Source organism: Dama dama, chromosome 23 (assembly GCF_033118175.1).
Source record: "Dama dama isolate Ldn47 chromosome 23, ASM3311817v1, whole genome shotgun sequence".
NCBI classification, from domain to species: Eukaryota; Metazoa; Chordata; class Mammalia; order Artiodactyla; family Cervidae; genus Dama; species Dama dama.
The window spans coordinates 76,038,475-76,056,884 of NC_083703.1; the positions used below are offsets into that span (position 1 = coordinate 76,038,475).

At 53.2% G+C, this 18,410-nt stretch overlaps 1 protein-coding gene across 6 annotated transcripts in view; it reads right to left on the minus strand.

Annotated features, from left to right (window-relative positions):
* Positions 1 to 18,410, minus strand: part of SULF2 (sulfatase 2) — a 126,722-nt gene that overhangs the window by 3,271 nt on the left and 105,041 nt on the right. For all 6 annotated transcript variants that reach the window (XR_009690139.1, XM_061127440.1, XM_061127441.1 and 3 more), the window contains exons 9-17: positions 18,253 to 18,309; positions 17,813 to 17,942; positions 15,782 to 15,974; positions 3,073 to 3,289; positions 2,879 to 2,975; positions 2,321 to 2,415; positions 1,412 to 1,471; positions 820 to 989; positions 483 to 625 (exon numbers count right to left, since the gene is read on the minus strand). Coding sequence is in view for 5 of the 6 variants with exons in the window: in XM_061127440.1 (XP_060983423.1) it covers positions 483 to 625; positions 820 to 989; positions 1,412 to 1,471; positions 2,321 to 2,415; positions 2,879 to 2,975; positions 3,073 to 3,289; positions 15,782 to 15,974; positions 17,813 to 17,942; positions 18,253 to 18,309 (1,162 nt within the window). In the remaining variant the exon portion in view is untranslated. The remainder of the gene's footprint in view (positions 1 to 482; positions 626 to 819; positions 990 to 1,411; positions 1,472 to 2,320; positions 2,416 to 2,878; positions 2,976 to 3,072; positions 3,290 to 15,781; positions 15,975 to 17,812; positions 17,943 to 18,252; positions 18,310 to 18,410) is intronic.

Below are 18,410 nucleotides of genomic sequence, written 5' to 3' on the forward strand. Positions count from 1 at the left end.
TATGCTGAAGCTGGGTCATGACCATGTTTTATAAGGGACAGGCAGGTTCTGCTCACCAGGCTCTCTGGCTGCTTCAGTCCCGTGCGTGTTCAGATGGGTTAATATATGGAAGCGTGCAGAGTAAGGGCCGCCTGATTGTTAGTTAGGCCTGTGATCTACAGGGTTTGGCCTGACCCTAAGGACCCCTGAAGCTCCAGGTTCTAGGCATTCCCCAAGATCCCACAAAGCCTGCTGTAACGGTCCCAAGTGGGTAAGTTGGAGGAAGGAGGCTATGGGTGATCAGTAGACTCTGGATTTGGGAGGAGGCAGGCAGGCAGGGTGGGTGGCACCCTGAGCCCCAGCCTTCCTGGTGGCTTCTTCTCACTTCTGTCTTAGGGACTCCGTGGGACTTGGAAAACCTGTTGGTCATTTCCGCTGGCCACCTACCTGGCAGGGCCTGTAGTACCCCACGGCCCCCTTTCTCCAGCCTGTGTTGTCTGTACCTGGTAGGGGTCTGTGTTGAGATCGAAGTACTCCAGGAAGCCGGTCGCGAATTCACAGAAGAGGAAATTGTGGGTTTCGTTGATGGTCCTCATGCACCAGTACGTGTTGTTGTTGGCGCTGGTGCAGGCGCAGAAAGGCCCCACTGCCAGGGAAAATAGCGAGCTCTGAGCCGAGGAAGCCCGGCCGCCAGCCCCTTCCTGTCCTGCTTGAGGTTGCCGGGGGACCTGTTCCTGAAAGACCTGCAGGGTCTGGCCAGAAGCACTCCCAAACTGGGGGAATGGGGGGGGTACTGGGACCCTGGGGAGGACCCCCCTGCCCCGGGCGCGGCCGGCTTACATGTCCAGAGGGGCGCCGTCTGCCAGTGCTGGTTGTCGTGGGTGAAGCACGTGAGGCCTGGCATGCTGCATGTGTCGTTGTTTTGCAGGCGCTTGAGCAGCTTGCGGAGTTTCTTCTTGCGCTTCTGCTCCCGTAGCAGCCACACCTTGTCCTTCTCCTGCAGACCCTTCCTAGGGGCACACAGGGCCGCACCCCTCACACCTCCCCCGGCCCCACGTGGTAGTTTTTTCCTGTCCCAGGAGATGTGGGCCCGGCCCTGCAGACTTCCCAAAGGGCCTTCCAAATCCTACTGCCGGTGCGGGGCAGGGCTGGAGCCAGATGAGACTCCTGTCATCCTGCATTAGCTCCCGAAGCAGCGCAGGAGTGGATGGTATCAGATGGCTGGGCCTCCTACTCACACCGCCTCTCTGGGGCCTGTGTCTGGCCCTGCCCTGCCATAACCCACTCTGCCCACAGGGGGCGCCTGGAGCCAGGTTTAGGGTTGATCTGGGAGTCGGGGCTCTGCAGGGCCAGCTGCGTCTCCCCAGGAAAGGCCAGGACTCGCTTGTCCTTATTTGATTCAGCTTCAGGGAGGGCCTGCAGCTGCCCTTACCTGAAAGGATGCAGGCTGGAGCCTTTGTGCTTGAGGCGGCCTTTGTGCTGGGCGTGGTAACTGCAACAGACCCCCCCAGCCCAGCTTTCAGACACTCTGCCCAGGGCCACCCTAATGGGTGGCTGCAAACTGCGCTTCTCTGGGACCCGTTTCTCCTCCTGGGCCATGGTGGGGAGATACCATCCCCAGGGTGGCAGCCCGCTGCCTGCCTGGCTCCTTGCCCCATGCGTGAGCTGGGAGACCCTGGCTGAAGGCCTTGGCCAGACACAGAATGTCAGGGTAGGTGTAAGTTAACCAAGCTGGGAGGCTGCACCTGGCTCCAGGTGGGTTGCCTCCAGCTCCCCTGCCCGCCCAGCTTATGCTTGCTCAGGGCCAGCCCTGGGGAAACCCGGAGTGTGTAAGCCCTTTCTGCAAAGGCAGCAGGGACTGTAGTAGCCACTAGCCACCTGGGGCTCTTTCAATTTTAATTAGCGATTCAGTCTTCAGTTACAGTGGCTGCCGTTCAGAGCTCTGTAATCACAGGTGGTAGCTTGGCCGTCACCAAACTGGACAGCACAGGTACAGCCTCTTCCTTCACCACAGAGGTGTGGCTGGACAGCGCTGCTTGTGAGTTCCAACCCTTGCGCTGGGGATTCCCTGATCGGGTAATGTGGGTCCCAGGCCAGGAGGGCTGTTCCTGGAAGGGCTTGTCAGTGGAGGCAGGTTTCCGTCTGGGAAACTGGCTCCACAGTCAGGAGCTGCCTGAACTCTGGATGTCTGGCTGGTACCTGAGAGGTGGTGACAATGAGGATGTGCATTATTTCTGGTTATAACGTGTTTAAGCAAGGGATATAAAAATAATGAAAGAAGTCACAGAGGGGATGCTGTGTCCCTAGGAGGGATCCTGCAGGGGCTCTAGGGGCCTCCCACCTGATTTTGTGACAGTCACATTCTTCTGGCCGCTTTCTCTTCAGGTGACCTCGGACTTCTCTTAGGTTCTTGATTTTGTTCTGCAGGGTCTCGATCTGAAGGAGGAAGCAAAGACGAGGCCGTGAGACTCTCGGGGGCCGGGTAAGAAGGGCCGGCCTGGCAGGGCCCCCAGTCACTGCCCGTGTCTGTGGTTTCTGAGCTGGGTCCTTGGTTCCACCGGCTGAAGGAACCAAAGGTCATTCTGTCTGGTCCTGCCTGTGAACCAGGTGGGCCCTTGGGGGACTTGAAGGTCTCCCCCAGGCTTGTTGGAAGGAAGGGCTGAGTGTGGAGTAAGCATCTGGTGCATCACAGAGGGGTGTGTCACGGTCGCGCGGTCCTTCCCTGCCCCTCGTCCCCCAGCAGGAGCTGTCTGTCTGAGGCCAGGACCGACGCTGCTGGCCCTGGTGAGGATCCTGCGGGGCCTCCGTCCCCTGGGCCCGGCCTCCCTGCCTCCTCCCCTGGCCAGTGGCCCCGCTGAGCTTGAGGCGGCGAGAAGCCTCCCGGCGCAGCCCCCCTCACCTCGTGGTCGATGTGCAGCTTGTGGTCCCTCCAGGCCTGCAGGGACTTGTACAGGCCCCGGTCACACTGGACCGTGTCATTCTCCAGGATGTAGCACCTGTTCGAGAGAAGGCGTCACGTGGGGCCCGTCGGGGTCTGTGTGTGCCCCCACTGAGGACCCAGCCCATCTCCTTGACCCCTGCCTGGACGCTCACCGATGTGTGACTTTAATGGGGCTAGGGGCCGAGTAGTCCAGGAGGCCCCCAGTGCCACTGAAGTCCCCGCCGTCCCTGTCCTCTCGGTCCTCAGGGGCTCCCGGCCAGCGCCGCTTAGTGAGGTTGCGGGGCTGGGATGCGTCGTCCGGGCTGACGTGGTGCCCCCTGACGGCCACCGAGCGGATGGAGCGATTCCGGGCGTAGCTGGCCTTGTACTCTGTGGGCATCAGAGGGGAGGCTGGGGAGGCGGGCCAGGCTCCCCGGGCAGCGGACCCTTGATTCAGACGGGGCTGCACTCCCAAGCTGGGGGCTCAGGAAACCTACCCCTTGGAAAGCTGGCTTTAGATCTCACTGAAAGGACCTCTAGGTGATTCAGCTGGGGAAACTGACATCCTAGAGCTGAGGAGGAACTGGCCTGAAATAAATCTCAAGGAAAAGCTGTGTATAGATGAACATCTGGGATGTCCATGCGGTGGAGGATTCAGACACTAACTCAAAGGTGTCTACACCCCCATGTTCACTGCAGCAGTTTTCACCAGAGCCGAGATACAGGCACAGTCTAAGTGCCCATTGATGGATGCATGCAAAATGGAACATTCCTCGGCCATAAAAGAGGAGGAAATCTTGCTGTTTGTGACACCAGAGGTAGACCTTGAGGGGGCTGTGCTAAGTGAAATAGTCAGAAAAAGACAAGACAGTGCGTGACCTCACTCACCTGTGCTATCTCCAGCCGACCAAGCTCACAGATACAGAGAACAGATCAGGGGTTGCTGAGGCAGAGGGGAGGGTGGTGGGGGACAGTGTCAGAAGGGTATTAACAAACTTGCAGTTATAAAAGTCCGTCCTGGGGATGAAGGGGACAGTGCAGCAACCAGAGTTGTTAATACTGCGCTGCATCTTTGAAAGTTTGCTGGAAGAATAGATCTTCAAAAATATTTTTTTGTGACTGTGTTAAGTGGACTTTTGGGGTGATCATTTCACAGTATATACAGACATCAAATCGTGACATCGTACACCTGAACTAATGTAATATGTGAATTTACACCACGGTAAATCCTCAGAAAACAAAACCAAGAAAAAAAAATCCCACCAAACCATTCATTTGAACTGGATGAAAAAAAGAGCCAAGCAGCACATTCTCCCAGATTGAAAAGGGAGGCATTGGGGAGGTCTCTGGTCTTGGATGCCCTCTTCGGGGAGGGCAGTGAGGTACGACTGAGAAGTGTTTTTTTCCTAAGCTCTAAGTCACCTGTGGGAAACTGAGGACATGCAGGTCCTGGGACTCAGAGCAGGCCATCCCAAGACAACACAAAGGCATACTGATTATCTTGAATTCAACACAGCCAGTGAGGGAAAAAACGGTATTAGAAAATGCTTGGACTCTCTTTCCCTTACACATGAGAACACCTCCCAGGCCTCCTGCAAATGACTAGGAGGAATCTCGGCTGGAGGCTGATAGTCGAGGTGTGATAGGAGTGATATGCTAGGCCTTTCTCCCTAAAGTCAATTGGTCTAAGGTTGAATTCTGTACTTGGAAGGAAAGCATCCCAAAGCCTTTTTGAACATTTCATGCAAATTTTTCAAAGGCACAGTGCCCTTAGCTCAGAAGCTCCAGTGTATAGAAAGCTCTTCAAGTCTGCTCTAGTGGCAAAGCGTATCCCTGACACTAGAAAGCAAATTCACAATAGTGTGGTTGGTTGGTCTAGGCCACTGCTTAGTGTAATGATGAAAGCTGAAGCTCAGTTCTTTGCGAATAGTTTTCAGGAATTCAGGGGGAAAATGAGTTGAAAGCAGTAATTCTTGGCTTGCAATATGAACCTTTAACACACCTATGGTCAGTGAATCTTCAACAAAGGAGGCAAGGATATACAGTGGAGGAAAGACAGTCTTTTAGCAAGGAGCGTTGGGAAAGCTGGACAGCCTCATGTAAATAAGCGAAGTTAGCGCACACCCTCACACCATACACAAAGATAAACTCAAAACGGCTCAGAGACTTAAACACAGGACACGACACCATCAAACTTCTGCAAGAGCGCATAGGCGAAACATCTCTGATACAAATCGTACCAAGGTCATCTTAGGTCAGTCTCAAGCCAATAAAAATGAAAAGCAAATGCGACCTAATCAAACTTGTTACAAGCTTTTGCGCTGCAAAGAAAACCATAAAAAGACAGCCTAGCAACTGGGAGAAAATATTTGCAAACGATGCTACCAATGACAAGGGATTAATTTCCAAGGTATATAAGCAGCTCATACAACTCAATAACAAGAAAAGCATCCCATCAAAAAAACGGGCAGAAGACCTAAATAGACATTTCTCCAAAGAGAAAGCACAGATTTTTTTCATACACATGAAAAAATGCTCAACATCACTAATTATTAGAGAAAATTAAAACTACAATGAAGTGTCAGCTCACACCAGTCAGAATGGCTATCGTTAAAAAGTCTACAAATAACAAATGCTGGACAGGGTGCGGGGAAAGGGAACTCTCCTACACTGTTAGTGGGACTGTAAATTGGTGCAGCCACTATGAAAAACAGTATGGAGATTCCTTAAAAAACTAGAGTTGCAATCCTATGCCTGGATGTGTATCTTGAGAAAACTTGAAAAGATACACACACCCCAATGTTGATAAGCACTGTTTACAGTAGCCGAGACATGGAAGCAACCTAGATGTCCATGAACAGATGGATAAAGAATAGGTGAGATTTTATACCTATACACAGTGGAATATTACTCAGCCATAAAAAGAATGAAGCAATGTCATTTGCAGCAACATGGTTGGACCTAGAGATTATCACATTAAGTGAAGACAGATCCCATATGATGTCACTTATATGTGGAATCTAAAATAAGGCACAAATGAACTTATTTATGAGACAGACTCGCAGACATAGAAAGCAAACTTAAGGTTACCAAAGGGGAAAGGGAGTGCGGGGGATGGATAAATTAAAAGCTTGGGATTAGCAAATATAAACTACTATATATAAAACAGATAAAGTCCTACTGTATAGCACAGGGAACTACATTCAATATCCTGTAATAGACCATAGTAAAAAAGAATATGAAATACATCCATAAAAATGAATCATTGTGTTGTACACAACAGTGTTTACACAACAGTGTAAATCAACTATACTCTGGTTTAAAAACTAGAAAACAAAAGCATGACCCTGAGAGAACTCCAGGCTCATTCAGAGCTCTTCCTGTTTGCCTCCAGACAACTGCAGACATTAAAAGAAATCGGGACAGTGGAAGAGACATTTGTCCTACACTCGAGAAAGTTTAAGGATGAATCCCCCTGGGCCCCAGCACACCCAGAGGATTCATTCTTCTTCTGAGGAACAATTCTCCCTCAAATGGGGTCAGCGAGTCCTCAGTTATACCCTGGAGGCCACCATGGACTTAAAACAGAGGCTTGGGTACTGATTTCTTAAGCAGCACTGGTGTGGTTTTCTCTACCTGTCACTTCTGATTTTTATCCAAACAGCCAATCTCTGGACAACTTATCTGCATTATCCACATCTCAGCCCACCCTGGTGTCTTTCAGGGCCTCTTAATACCCATCCTGTCTAATTTCCAACTGCTTACCAGCAAACCTTCTCAGTGGAGATTGGTTATTTAATGACGCTCATAATGAGAAAGGTGCTTTTATTTACTTGCCCTTGGACCAAGACCCAAATTCCCCATTTTTCTTATTAGGAACTCATGCTGCTTTAGATTCCTCAGAAGAGGATGAGTCTTTACCAGATACCCCAAGTGGTCCTTGGGTCACACATGCTAATGAAGTTGGACTCCCATGAAGTGCTGAGCCTGTATGCATGACCCAGATCTCTGCAGAGATTCAGAGTGAGGCATGAACCCTGTGACCAACTTATCTTAGACCTAGGTGTGCTTGTCTTTACTTCCTCACCCTGTCATTCTCCAATCTCACCAGTCATGAAAGAAGGGAAATGTGGCTCAGATGGGAACCGAACCTCTGGATTTGTATAAAACCTAAGAACCAAAAATTCTTGTAATTCCCAGGCACCCTGGTGTTCTTAATCCAGTTGTTTCCCTCACCTTGACTCCTGCTGACCCAGCCTGGTTTAAGGTGACTGAGCTCTGGTCAGCTTCCTCTTCACTCCCACGCACCTGATTCACAGCTTCTCTTTGCATATTTACGTTTCAAGGAAGACAGGTCACAAGGACTGGCATAGCCTCGGGGGAGAAGTTTTCCTCTCCCCTCCTAGGTTCTTCTGGCTGGTCTAAGAATTAAGTTGCCGTGAGAGAGAGAGAGTAATAGAAAATCAAACAAAAGTTTAATAACAGGTATCCGTGGGCAAGACCCAGAAAAACCTGGAAGCTGTCCCCTGAAATACACCCTCAGCCAATGAGGATGTCGAGGGTGGGGAGAGGCACTCGTGAGAGGTGACCAGGAAAACAGCAGTAAACAGGGTCACTGTGACACAGATGTGAGCTCTTGCCATCTCCATGGAGAAAAGGTTCTAGAGATTTCATCAGCCTCCTCTTCCAAGGACAGAGGGCGACATCATTACAAATGGAGATCTCCCTTACAAACATCAATGTTTCTTGCAAAAAAACTCCTCCCACATGACTTGCAGTACCCCCCCCCCCCATGTCTACTGTTTCCTAGAAAATAACCAGCTCAAAATAATAGGTCAAAGAGACATATTTTAGGGTGGCAAATTCTGCTCCTCTACAAAGCTTTAAATTCGTTCTTGTCCAGGGACTTCCCTGGTGGTCCAGTGGTTGAGACTCCATGCTCCCAATGCAGGGGGCACAGATCGATCACTGGTCAGGGAACTAGACCTACATACTGCAATTAAAAAAAAAAGGTCCAGCACACCCAAATAAATAAAAATAAATATTATAAATAAGTTTTCGCCACATCTGCAGCTCCTGGCTGCCTGATGGTGATGAGGGTTACCATCTATACACAGCTATGAAGATGGCAGGATTGCTGCAGGCATCTAGGGCAGCCTTTTGCCTCAGTTAAGTCCTGCCCACATTTCTCATGCCAATTAAGACTCTACGGCACTAGCTACTCCCCCACGCACCAAGCTTACTGCATGTCCACAGTGACTACAAAGTTAGCACTCTAACCGTAGGCTCCCCCATTCATCTCTGTTTTCCATGCTGTGTATGCTAGCTTACAAGTTTAGTGGGTGCAACACATCTTATGTGGCGAGAGACAGCCTGTGGGCAGGCTCTTAACTGGTGTAGAGAGGGTACCTTCACAAGGAGATTTGTTTCCCACTTTTATGGGGGAAGAGCAGAGTGTGTGTGTGTGTGTGTGTCCCCATTTGTCTTTTAACCCATCACCTTCCACAGTTAACACCCTAAATCCGGCTCCTTCACCCTCCTCCTTGATGGTGGAGAGCACCACTCCGTGCCACACAGGAGCCTTGCAACTACGGGAATGGTCTCAAAGCCATGAGATGCTCTCTCAGACATCCCTCCAGACTTCCTTCGATTCTGTGACGCTCCCCCGTAAATGGAATTTGCAGGGAAACATAGTAGCTGGTTATGCTGTGCTTCCCCCACGTGAAAGACTTGAGGCATATATTCTGTGTCCACGGTGAGACCAGCCCACGCAGCCAAATTCATCGCTCTTTCTGGAGCGTGCACACGAGCAAAGGGGGAACTTTTTAGACTCCGAGACGCTTCTGGAGTCTGCCATGCTATTGGTACGATGTGGAGACTCCATGGATTCTTCACTTCGGCAGGTTCTCCTAGTGCTACTGGGTGTATAAGTGCTGCCCTATTAAAGCCAGTCACAGCTCAGCCTATGCTTGAGAGACTGAGGCCTGACTGTCGGGAGACGGCAGACAGAGCTGTGAAAACTGCTGCTCAAAATGCCCCCTTACCCCTTCTCCACTCAGTTTTTAAACCTGCCTTTTATTCCTGACCGATACTATCAGGCAAATGCCCCACAGGCTATAAAAGACAAATGCATACACACACACAAACACTCTGCTCTTCCCCCAGAAAAGTGGGAAATAAATCTCCCTGTGAAGGTACCCCCTACACCAGGAGACATATCCTTATCACCAGAGTCAGGGGATTCAAGGCTAAGGAGACTCAATAGACCACTTCTTCACTAGGCTGCTGCCCCAAGCAGCAGTCCCTCTGTTCTATTAAATATTCACAAATAATTATTTCCTCGTCTAAAAATGATGTATAAACAGTCTGCTTTGGTCGCTTTGGGGTCCCACTTCTAGGAGACCTCTGTGTCTATGAATTATATTTTTCCCTCCTGTTAATCAGTCTTGTGTCAATTTAATTATTTGCCCAGCCAAAAGAACTCAAGAGGAACCGGTGAGGGGAGGTGGAGTGGAATTTCCCCTTTCTTAACACAGGTTAACGTCAGAGGCCAGATTTCTTGTATCTTCTACCTATTAAAAGACAAATTTGGCCAAGTTGCTAACATTTCAGAAAAATGGGGGTGGGGTGGGGTGGGTGGGTGCCCTGTTAGGAGCACGCATTTCCGGCTTCTGAAGACTGAACGGGAAACGTGTCTGTCTACACCCTGTCCACTGGCGGCGCGGTCAGTGGGGCGGGAGCTGGCATGCTGCCACTTCAGACAGGGCGGTGGTCTCCCGTTTGGCCACAGTCCCCACCACTCCTTCCATTTTGGGTCCCATCCAGGCCTGCGTCAAGTCTGTAATCCTGCTGCCCTGAACACGCATCTGTTCTGGGAGCAGGGCCTGGAGCCAGCCCTGATGCAGGTTTCTGCTGGGCTCCGAATGACCACCAGGTGGCGACCAAGGGTCAGGGACTGGCTGGAGGCAGCAAGGTGGGGCCCAGGAAGGGAGGGGAAGCCCTCTCCCACCCCCCGTCTCCCTTCTTGGGGCAGATCTGTGTACCTTTCCTCTGTGTATCAGAGTCCCAGGGGCCAAAGGACCCGGGGGTCCAGGTCCGGAAGAGGCATTCCTTTGACAAAGCCCGGGCCTTTTCTGACCCCCAGGCAGCTTTCTCCTTGCCTTTTTCCTCCCTGAGTTCCGCCTCTGTGAAGCCGCAGTGCCTCGGCCCGAAACACACACACTTCTGAGCTGATGTCCCTGCGGGAGCAGGTCACTGCTGCCCAAGAGGGCCAGGAAGCAGACCCAGCGGAGTCGTACTGCTCCTCTGTGCTGCTGGCTCTGGAGTGCTCCACCCCCCGGCCATACTCCTGGGGGTCCCCTGTCCCCCCATACTCCTGTCCCCAGCTATGGCCCAGGCCCAGTCCCGGCCTCTGCCTGGTTCTGTACGGAAGCGACTCTCAAACCATTTGCAGAGTCCATGGCTGTCTTCTCGGCACAGTGACAGAATGGAGCATTTGAAACGACGACTGTTTAGCTCCCAAAGCTTCAAACATTTACCCTCTGGCTCTTTAGAGAAAAAGCCTGCCAGCCCCGGTGTACACCTTTTGCAGGACTGAATCCACACCACTCGCTCTCCTTGTCACCCTAGGTGTCTTTGTGTCCAGGGTCCTGAAATATATGTGCCCTTTCTACCACATATATCAGGAAGGTGGGTGGGTTGTTGGGTCACTAAGTCATGTCTGACTCTCTGCGACCCCATGGACTTAGCTTACCAGGTTCCTCTGTCCGTGAGATTTTCCAGGCAAGAAACCTGGAGTGGGTTGCCATTTCCTACTCCAGAGAAACTTCCCCACCCAGGGATCGAACCTGAGTCTCCTGCACTTCAGGCAGATTCTTTAAAAAAAACCTGAGCCACCAGGGAAATCCCTGTATCAGGAGGTGGTGACCTCATGGTCTGGGCTCTGATGGCTCGGGTGCAAATCCTGAGCCCAGTCCTTGGGCGATTGAGTTAATTTCCAAGCAGCTGGACCTGCCTGCCAGTGCTCTTTGGAGTTTGACGTGAAACAGATCTGGTAAATATTTCAGCTCCTGGAAGCTGACATGCAGCAGCTGCTCTGCTGGTTAGGGACCCTGCAGCTGACATCCTCGCCCAAGGTCACAACTGGGCCCTCCCAGCGCCCCAAGCCTGGGAATCCTAGGGCGGTGTGGCCTGCCCTCCAGGCTGGGACCCACAGGATCTCTGCTTCCTCTTGCCCTGGCTCAGAGTACTTCCCCTCTGCTGGTCACACTAGGCTCTCATTTAAATGTCAGCTCACCACCTACCCTACAGCCGCGGCCCCTATCCCCCTGGCCACACCCTTGTTTCATTTCCTCCGTGCCTTCTTTACCCAGGGAGGTGAGCTTCCCACTTGGTTGACTGGCTAACACCTGGCCTCACCCTCGAGGTCTGATGGTATCTCTCGCATTCAACTCCAACCTCAGCAGGTGGCACGTGGCAGGGCTTGCAGATTTGTTGGGAGAAGAGATGAGCCAACAACTGGCCACCTGGACCCATGCCCCAAGCCTCCCCCATCTCCTCCTCTGGGTGCTGGGTCTCTCCTTCTGTCCTGGGCTGGCTGCTCCGCCTCCTTCCTTGCCCCAGTGCATGAGGGCGAGCCGGGGACTGAGCCGCTCGGGGTCAGGGCACCTCAGCCTCAAAACCGGCAACACTCTGTGGCCGGGTAAGCCTTGGCTGAGGGAGGCTGACCTGTACCTCACAGGATGTTAGGCAGCTTCCACAGCTTCTACCACTGGATCCCAGGAGCATCCCTCCCCACTGCCCATCACACGCGACAGCCAGAAACGCCAGCACACAGCCAAGCGGTCCTGGCAGGTGAAACTGCTCCCTGCTGAGAACCCCTGCTCCAGGCCGGCTGCTCAGAAGGGAATGAGGGAGCATCCTGCTGGCAGGCATGTGCAGGAGAAAGAATGCTGGGCCTGGTGATGGGGACGGAGTTTCCCAGGTGGTGGTAATGAGCCTCCCTCCTCTTGCTCCCAGGATCCTCTGAGCACACTTAAGACAGGGCTGTGATCTCACACCGTCCTCACGGGAGGGCCCGAGTCCAGCTGAATCTCAGCTCTTTAGGTGCATGTTGAGTGCTGCACTCACTATGCCAGCAAATCTGGAAAGCAGCAGTGGCCACAGGACTGGAAGAGGTCAGTTTTCATTCCAATCCCAACGAAGGGCAATACCAAAGAATGTTCAAACTATCGCACAGTTGCACTCATTTCACATGCTAGCAAGGTAATGCTCAAAATCCTTTAAGCTAGCTTCAACAGTATATGAACCAAAAACTTCCAGATGTACAAGCTGGATTTAGAAAAGGCAGAGGAGTCTACGGCCATACCACCCTGAACGCGCCCGATCTCGTCTGATCTCGGAAGCTAAGCAGGGTCGGGCCTGGTTAGTACTTGGATGGGAGAAAAGGCAGAGGAATCAGAAATCAAAACTGCCAACATCCACCACATCATAGAAAAAGCAAGAGAATTCCACAAACACATCTCCTTTATTATGCTAAAGCCTTTGTGTGGATCACAACAAACTGTGGAAAACTCTTAAAGATATAAGAATACTAGACCACCTTACCTGCCTCCTGAGAAATCTGTATGCAGGTCAAGAAGCAACAGTTAGAACCAGACATGGAACAATGGACTGGGTCCAAATTGGGAAAGGAGTACGTCAAGGCTGTATATTGTCACCCTGCTTATTTAACTTCTGTGCAGAGTACATCATGCGAAATGCTGGAATGGATGAAGCACAAACTGGAATCAAGATTGTCAGAAGAAATATCAATACCCTCCGATATGCAGATGACACCACCCTCATGGCAGAAACTAAAGAGGAACTGTAGAGCCTCTTGATGAAAGTGAAAGAGGAAAGTGAAAAAGCTGGCTTGAAACTCAACATTCAGAAAACTAAGATCATGTCATCCAGTCCCATCACTTCATGGTAAATAGATGGGGAAACAGTGGCTGACTTTATTTTCTTGGGCTCCAAAATCACTGCAGATGGTGACTGTAGCCATGAAATTAAAAGATGCTGGCTCCTTGGAAGGAAAGTTATGACCAACCTAGACAGCATATTAAAAAGCAGAGACGTTACTTTGCTGACAAAGGTCCGTCCAGTCTGTGGTTTTTCCAGTGGTCATGTGTGGATGTGAGAGTTGGACTATAAAGAAGTTAGGGTGTCACAGAGTTGATGCTTTTGAATCGAGTGTCCCTTGAACTGCAAGGAGATTAAGCCAGTCAATCCTACAGGAAATCAACCATGAATATTCACTGGAAGGACTGATACTGAAGGTAATGCTCCAATTCTTTGGCCACCTGATGTGAAGAGCCGACTCATTGGAAAAGACCCTGATGCTGGGAAAGACTGAGGGGCAGAAAGCGAGGGGGGTGACAGAGAATGAGATGGCTGGACATGAATACAATGGACATGAATTTGAGCAGATTCCAAGAGATAGTGAAGGACAGGGAAGCCTGGTGTGCTGCAGTCCATGGGGTCACAAAGAGTCAGACACGACTGAGTGACTGAACAATACAGTGCAATACAATCTCTTTCCTCTAAGCATTAATGGGGGCGGGGGCGAAGGCTTAACTAAATCACAAGTTCTTGTATTACTTAAAGATTAGCCAATGTGCCATGTGCGGAAGCAAGATGTTAACTGTGTAATTCAATCTGGAAACCAATCATTTTATTCGGCTAAAAAGAGATTAGCTTAGCAGTTACTAATCAGCTAGTGAGGAATTATAACGGGGGACCATCAGTTGGGAAGTGCCGTTCCAGGCAGAAGCTGGGTCGTTATGGAGACAAACCGGCTTTCATAACGAAGGTGTCCTCTGCAAAGACAGGAGGAGACCTCTGGGCCTGCCGCCGCCCAGCCAGTCTCTAATTAGGCTACAGGGGGATCTCACTCAGCCTGAAAAAGGATGGGGATCCTGACGCAGGCTACAACACGGATGAACCTTGAGGACACTATGCCGAGTGAAATAAACCAGACAGAAAGGACAAATCATGTGTGCTCTGCTTATGTGAAGTAGCTACAAGAGCAAAACTCAGAGAAATCAGGGGGGTGGCTGCCAAGAGCAGGAGGAGGAGTGGTGGGGAGTCACTGTTTGTCGGGTGCTGAGCTTCAGTTCCGAGGATGCACGGTGGTGATGGCCGCCCAACACCGTCAGTGTCCTTAAAGCCACTGAACTCGACAGTCAGAAACACGGTATCATGTAGTGCTGATGGTACCACAGCGAAAGAAGACAGAGAAACAACCAAAGTCTCTAAGGAAGCTTTGGCTCCCCTTGGGTTAGGGGGTTAGAGCAATGGGTGGCCTGGGCAAGTGCCCAACTCTGGAGGGGACATTCCAGCCAGGGGACCCGTCTGGCTGAGACCAGGTCCTGGCACCCACAGCCCGCCGAATGTTCGTCCGGGGGCGTGCTCCCCAGGGGAGGTGACCCTCGGAATGGGGCCGTGACCACCCACTGGTAGGGTGCGGCCAGGTTGAGAGGACTTCTCTAGGTGCCTCCACTGGTCTCTGGCTTCCTAACTTTCTGTCCTCCGGCCCCTGCTGGGGGAGGTGTGAGGGCTAAGGCAGCTTCTCCAGTGGGGATGGGGGGCGCAGCTCTCCCCTCTCCAAAGTACAGCTGACCTTGAACAAGGGCGGGGTTCATCTGTGTGTAACTTATAGTTAACCTACCCCTCCCCCTGGTATCCATGGTTTCTCCACATCCGTAGATTCAGCCAACCACGGATGATGCAGAACTGTGGCATTTACTACTGAAGACGATCCACGGGCAGGGGGACCATAGTTGTTCAAGGGCCAACTGTGCAGTGGATTCCTGTTACTCTAGGTGGTCTTGTTCCACAGCATCACCTTGACGCTGAACTAGAGAGTCGGGAACCAGTGGTCCTGGGGCAAACATGGGGTGAGGTGCCTGCCAGCCTTGGGTCATGACACACTTGTCAACCATCAATATGGAACCTTATTGCACACTGTATCTTCATCTTGTCTACGTGAAGACACCCGACTTCATGTGCGTGGTGATTCACCGACATTGAACTCAAGGTAGCAGCCGGAAGCTCATCGCACCCACGTGTTCCCCTCCTTAAAGCACATCCCAGCCGGCCGGGGCTTGGGGACCCTACACAAGATGTCAGTGCCACCTTGGGGCCGCTTTAGATGGTGAAGTCACTGCAGAAAGATATGTGAGGCCAGGGACATGACGCTAAGCAGATGGTGACGCTCGTGGTAAAGAACCCACTTGCCAATACAGGAAACATAAGAGCTGTGGGTTCAATCCCTGGGTCAGGAAGATGCCCTGGAGGAGGGCATGGCCACCCACTCCAGTATTCTTGCCTGGAGAATCCCATGGACAGAGGAGCCTGGCGGGCTATACAGTCCATGGGGTCACAGAATCAGACACGACTGCAGTGACTTAGCGCGCCTGCATGCAAGTAGACATGAGGCGGAAAGGAGAAGGCAGGGTCGCCTTGGCTTGACCTGTCTGGAAGCCAGCACTGGGGGATTCAACATCTTTTAGCGATTTGCAGCTGAACCCGTCCGGCGCCTGCAGTGCAGCTGGAGGAATGCTATGGAAGCACAAATCTGATCCTGGCTCCTCTGCTCAAAGCCCTCCAGGTCTTCTGGTCTCAGAGGGCCCCACCACGTGGCCCAGGGCCGGACTCCTCTCCCCTCCCTTTCTCTTTATGCTCCTGTTCTTCTCAGCCCTGGACACGCTCATCTCCTTCTTTATTCTCTCTGCCCACCCCACCCCGAGCTGGGTGGATTGATGGTGCAGGCACGTAGGTTTGTTTGAATGAACAAGCGGCGCTGCTCGGTTCCCGCCCCGCCCCTCCCGTCCCACTTACTCTTCTTGAAGAGCTTCTTCCGGCGTCCGGCCAGGGTGAGCTGGCCGTCCCCGCCATCGCAGACGCAGCCCTCGCTGCCCTGCACGTAGTACTTGGGCACCAGGTTGGAGACGGCCCTGCCCCCGGGCCGCGCGGGGCCCTTGCACTTGTGCAGCTTCAGCTTCCCCGAGGCGTCCTCCACGCACTGCCACTTCTGCAAGACACGCGCAGCCTCAGCCTCCCGGGCCTGCTCACCCGCCCCGCCGCTTCCCTGCTCCCTGCTTCCAGCCACCCCACACACGTCCCTCTTGTGGCCCCGACTGGACACGGGCTGGTGCCTGGAATGAGCCGCTCTGTGATGGATGAATACCTGTCCACTGTGGGGGTGGGGGAGCAGAGAAGTGGTACCCAAGGTGATGCGCTGTGGCTGAGCGGGAACCCCGCCACGGGGAAGCCCCCTAAGAGAAAAGCACTCGTATGGGAGGGCGTGGCTCGTACGCAGGGAAGGGCCCTTCCAGAAGGTATAGCATGAGGCAGGCGGCGGCAGTGGGGTGGGGGTGGGGGGCGTGGTCAGCAGGGTGTGACTGCATGGGCCAGAGGTGGGAGGTGGGTGTCTGGCTGGGATCCTGGAGGCCCTAGAGCTGTAAGTGCAGGGTGTGGCTGAGGCCTCCCCAGCTGGCCTAGCCTCCTCCTACCCCCCCAACCACGTTCTCCTTTCCTTGGTTAAGCAGTGCGCTTGGATAATTGGTTTCAAAGACACATCAGGCAGCCCTCTCGCTGTCCAGGACTGCCAGACCCCCAACCTGCAGGGAGAGGGTGGGGATGGGCCAGCAGCGGGATTTGACTACAATCCCAGGGGGACAAAGGCCCCTCGTGGCCTCATTGATTCATTCCCTGAAGCTCAGAACTGAAATCTGAGCCCCTCTGGGGTCTGCCCCAGATGGTCTGCTCTGGGAGGCCAGAGCTTTCTGTCCAGAGCTTTCTTCCTGTGCCTGGCAACAAAGGCAGCCTTGAATGCTGCTCCAGCGTGACCCAAAGTGCTCCAGGGGCACGGGTGGGTCCTTGATGCCCTCCATGGCAGGGGGAGGGGCTGGTGAACGAATCCTGGATGGGGCAGGTGGAGCCCAGCCGTGAGGACAGGTCGGTGCCAATTCCGAGTCTAGCGATAAGACAGAGCTGCCTGGATGCAGCCTGTGACATGCACCCAACTGGTGCCCGGCCTTGGCAACCCACGGGTTTATTAAGGAGAAATGGAATGTGGAGGCCCTGGGTTTACTTCCTGTTACTGGTGAAATGGGCTCACATGTCCAGGCCTGAGCCAGCACGGATGAGCTCAAAGTCCCAGCTCGCAGACCAAGGCAAGGAAGCACCTTCTGTCCGTGCCTGGGCCTTTCCAGGGCCCCCTGCCTGCTCCCCCTGCTCATCCGCCCCCCTCTCTCCCCCTGAACCTCGCCTCGGGCTGGCATCTCTCTCTACAAGGCTCCACCCGCACTCCCCGTCCTCTCCAGAGTTCACCTTGGCCTCCCAGGCCTCAGAAAATCGAGTTCCGACTCTCCCAAACCTCCGTCACAGTTTCTCTTATCTCCAAATACCGTCTGGATTATATTTTCCTTAACATTTCTCCTGAAATCAGCTCACATTTTTACAACCTAAACGTGTTTACGTCAGAAGGCAATTTCCTGTTGTTCCTATGTAAGTGGAAAGCCAGCCACAAAGATGATCTGGGAGAGTGAATACAATGGAAATAGTTATTTAACTTTATAAACACTGCGCAGAGGCCAGCTGTGTCTTTGTTAATGAGGGATCGGGCAAGGGTCTCAGAGCAGCTAAAGACACGTGCACCCACGGGGGAGCTTTCCTCTGACGGGAGCAGGATTGGAAGGGTTTTCTGAGCGTTGTCTTCGCCCCCTGGCGTCACCCTGGGGTCACACATCATGAGGGACACTGGCTCTGCTGGTCTGAGAAGCAGGCCTGGGCCGCGGTTTGGGGGGGGCCCTGAGAGGGAAGGAGGGACCCGGTCCCCAGCCCCAGCGCAGCGCCGAGCAGCCTCACCTGCCCCAGCTGCTCGCACGCCGTCTGGTACTCGGCGCGCTGGCACAGGTCTTTGACGCGCTGGTACTTGGGCAGGAAGTTCTCCTCCTGGGCATCCACCTTGTCGCTGTCCCTCTTGTGCAGCAGTTTGCTGTAGGGCAGAGAGCGGACGCGGGGCTGGCCGCCCAGCTCTGGGGCAGCACGTGGCCCCACTCAGCCCTGCTGCAGGGTCACCAGGGAGCACGCGCGTGCAGCCGGCCCCGGCTCCCTGGGTACAGGGCGCCGAGGACACAGACTCCCAGCCCCCAGCGGAAGGTGGCGGAACAGCAGCAGTCTCCCTCCTGCCCTTGACATTGGTAGTATTGCGGGAGCAGGTGGGACTGCCGGGCGCTTCGCGGGAGGCCCAGGTGGGGGCTGCCCGGTATCGCCCTGGGGCGGCTCCTCCAGACCCCGGCACTCACCCTCTCTCCACCAGGAAGGAGTCCCGCCAGACCCGCAGCTTCTTTTTCAAGTGAAACCTGGGGGGAGAAAGCACATGTCCATCTTCTCAGCAGTGCAGGGGCTCCCATGTCCCTCCATCCTTCCAGAAGCAGGGACGGCGCTCAGAGCCAGCCTTGAC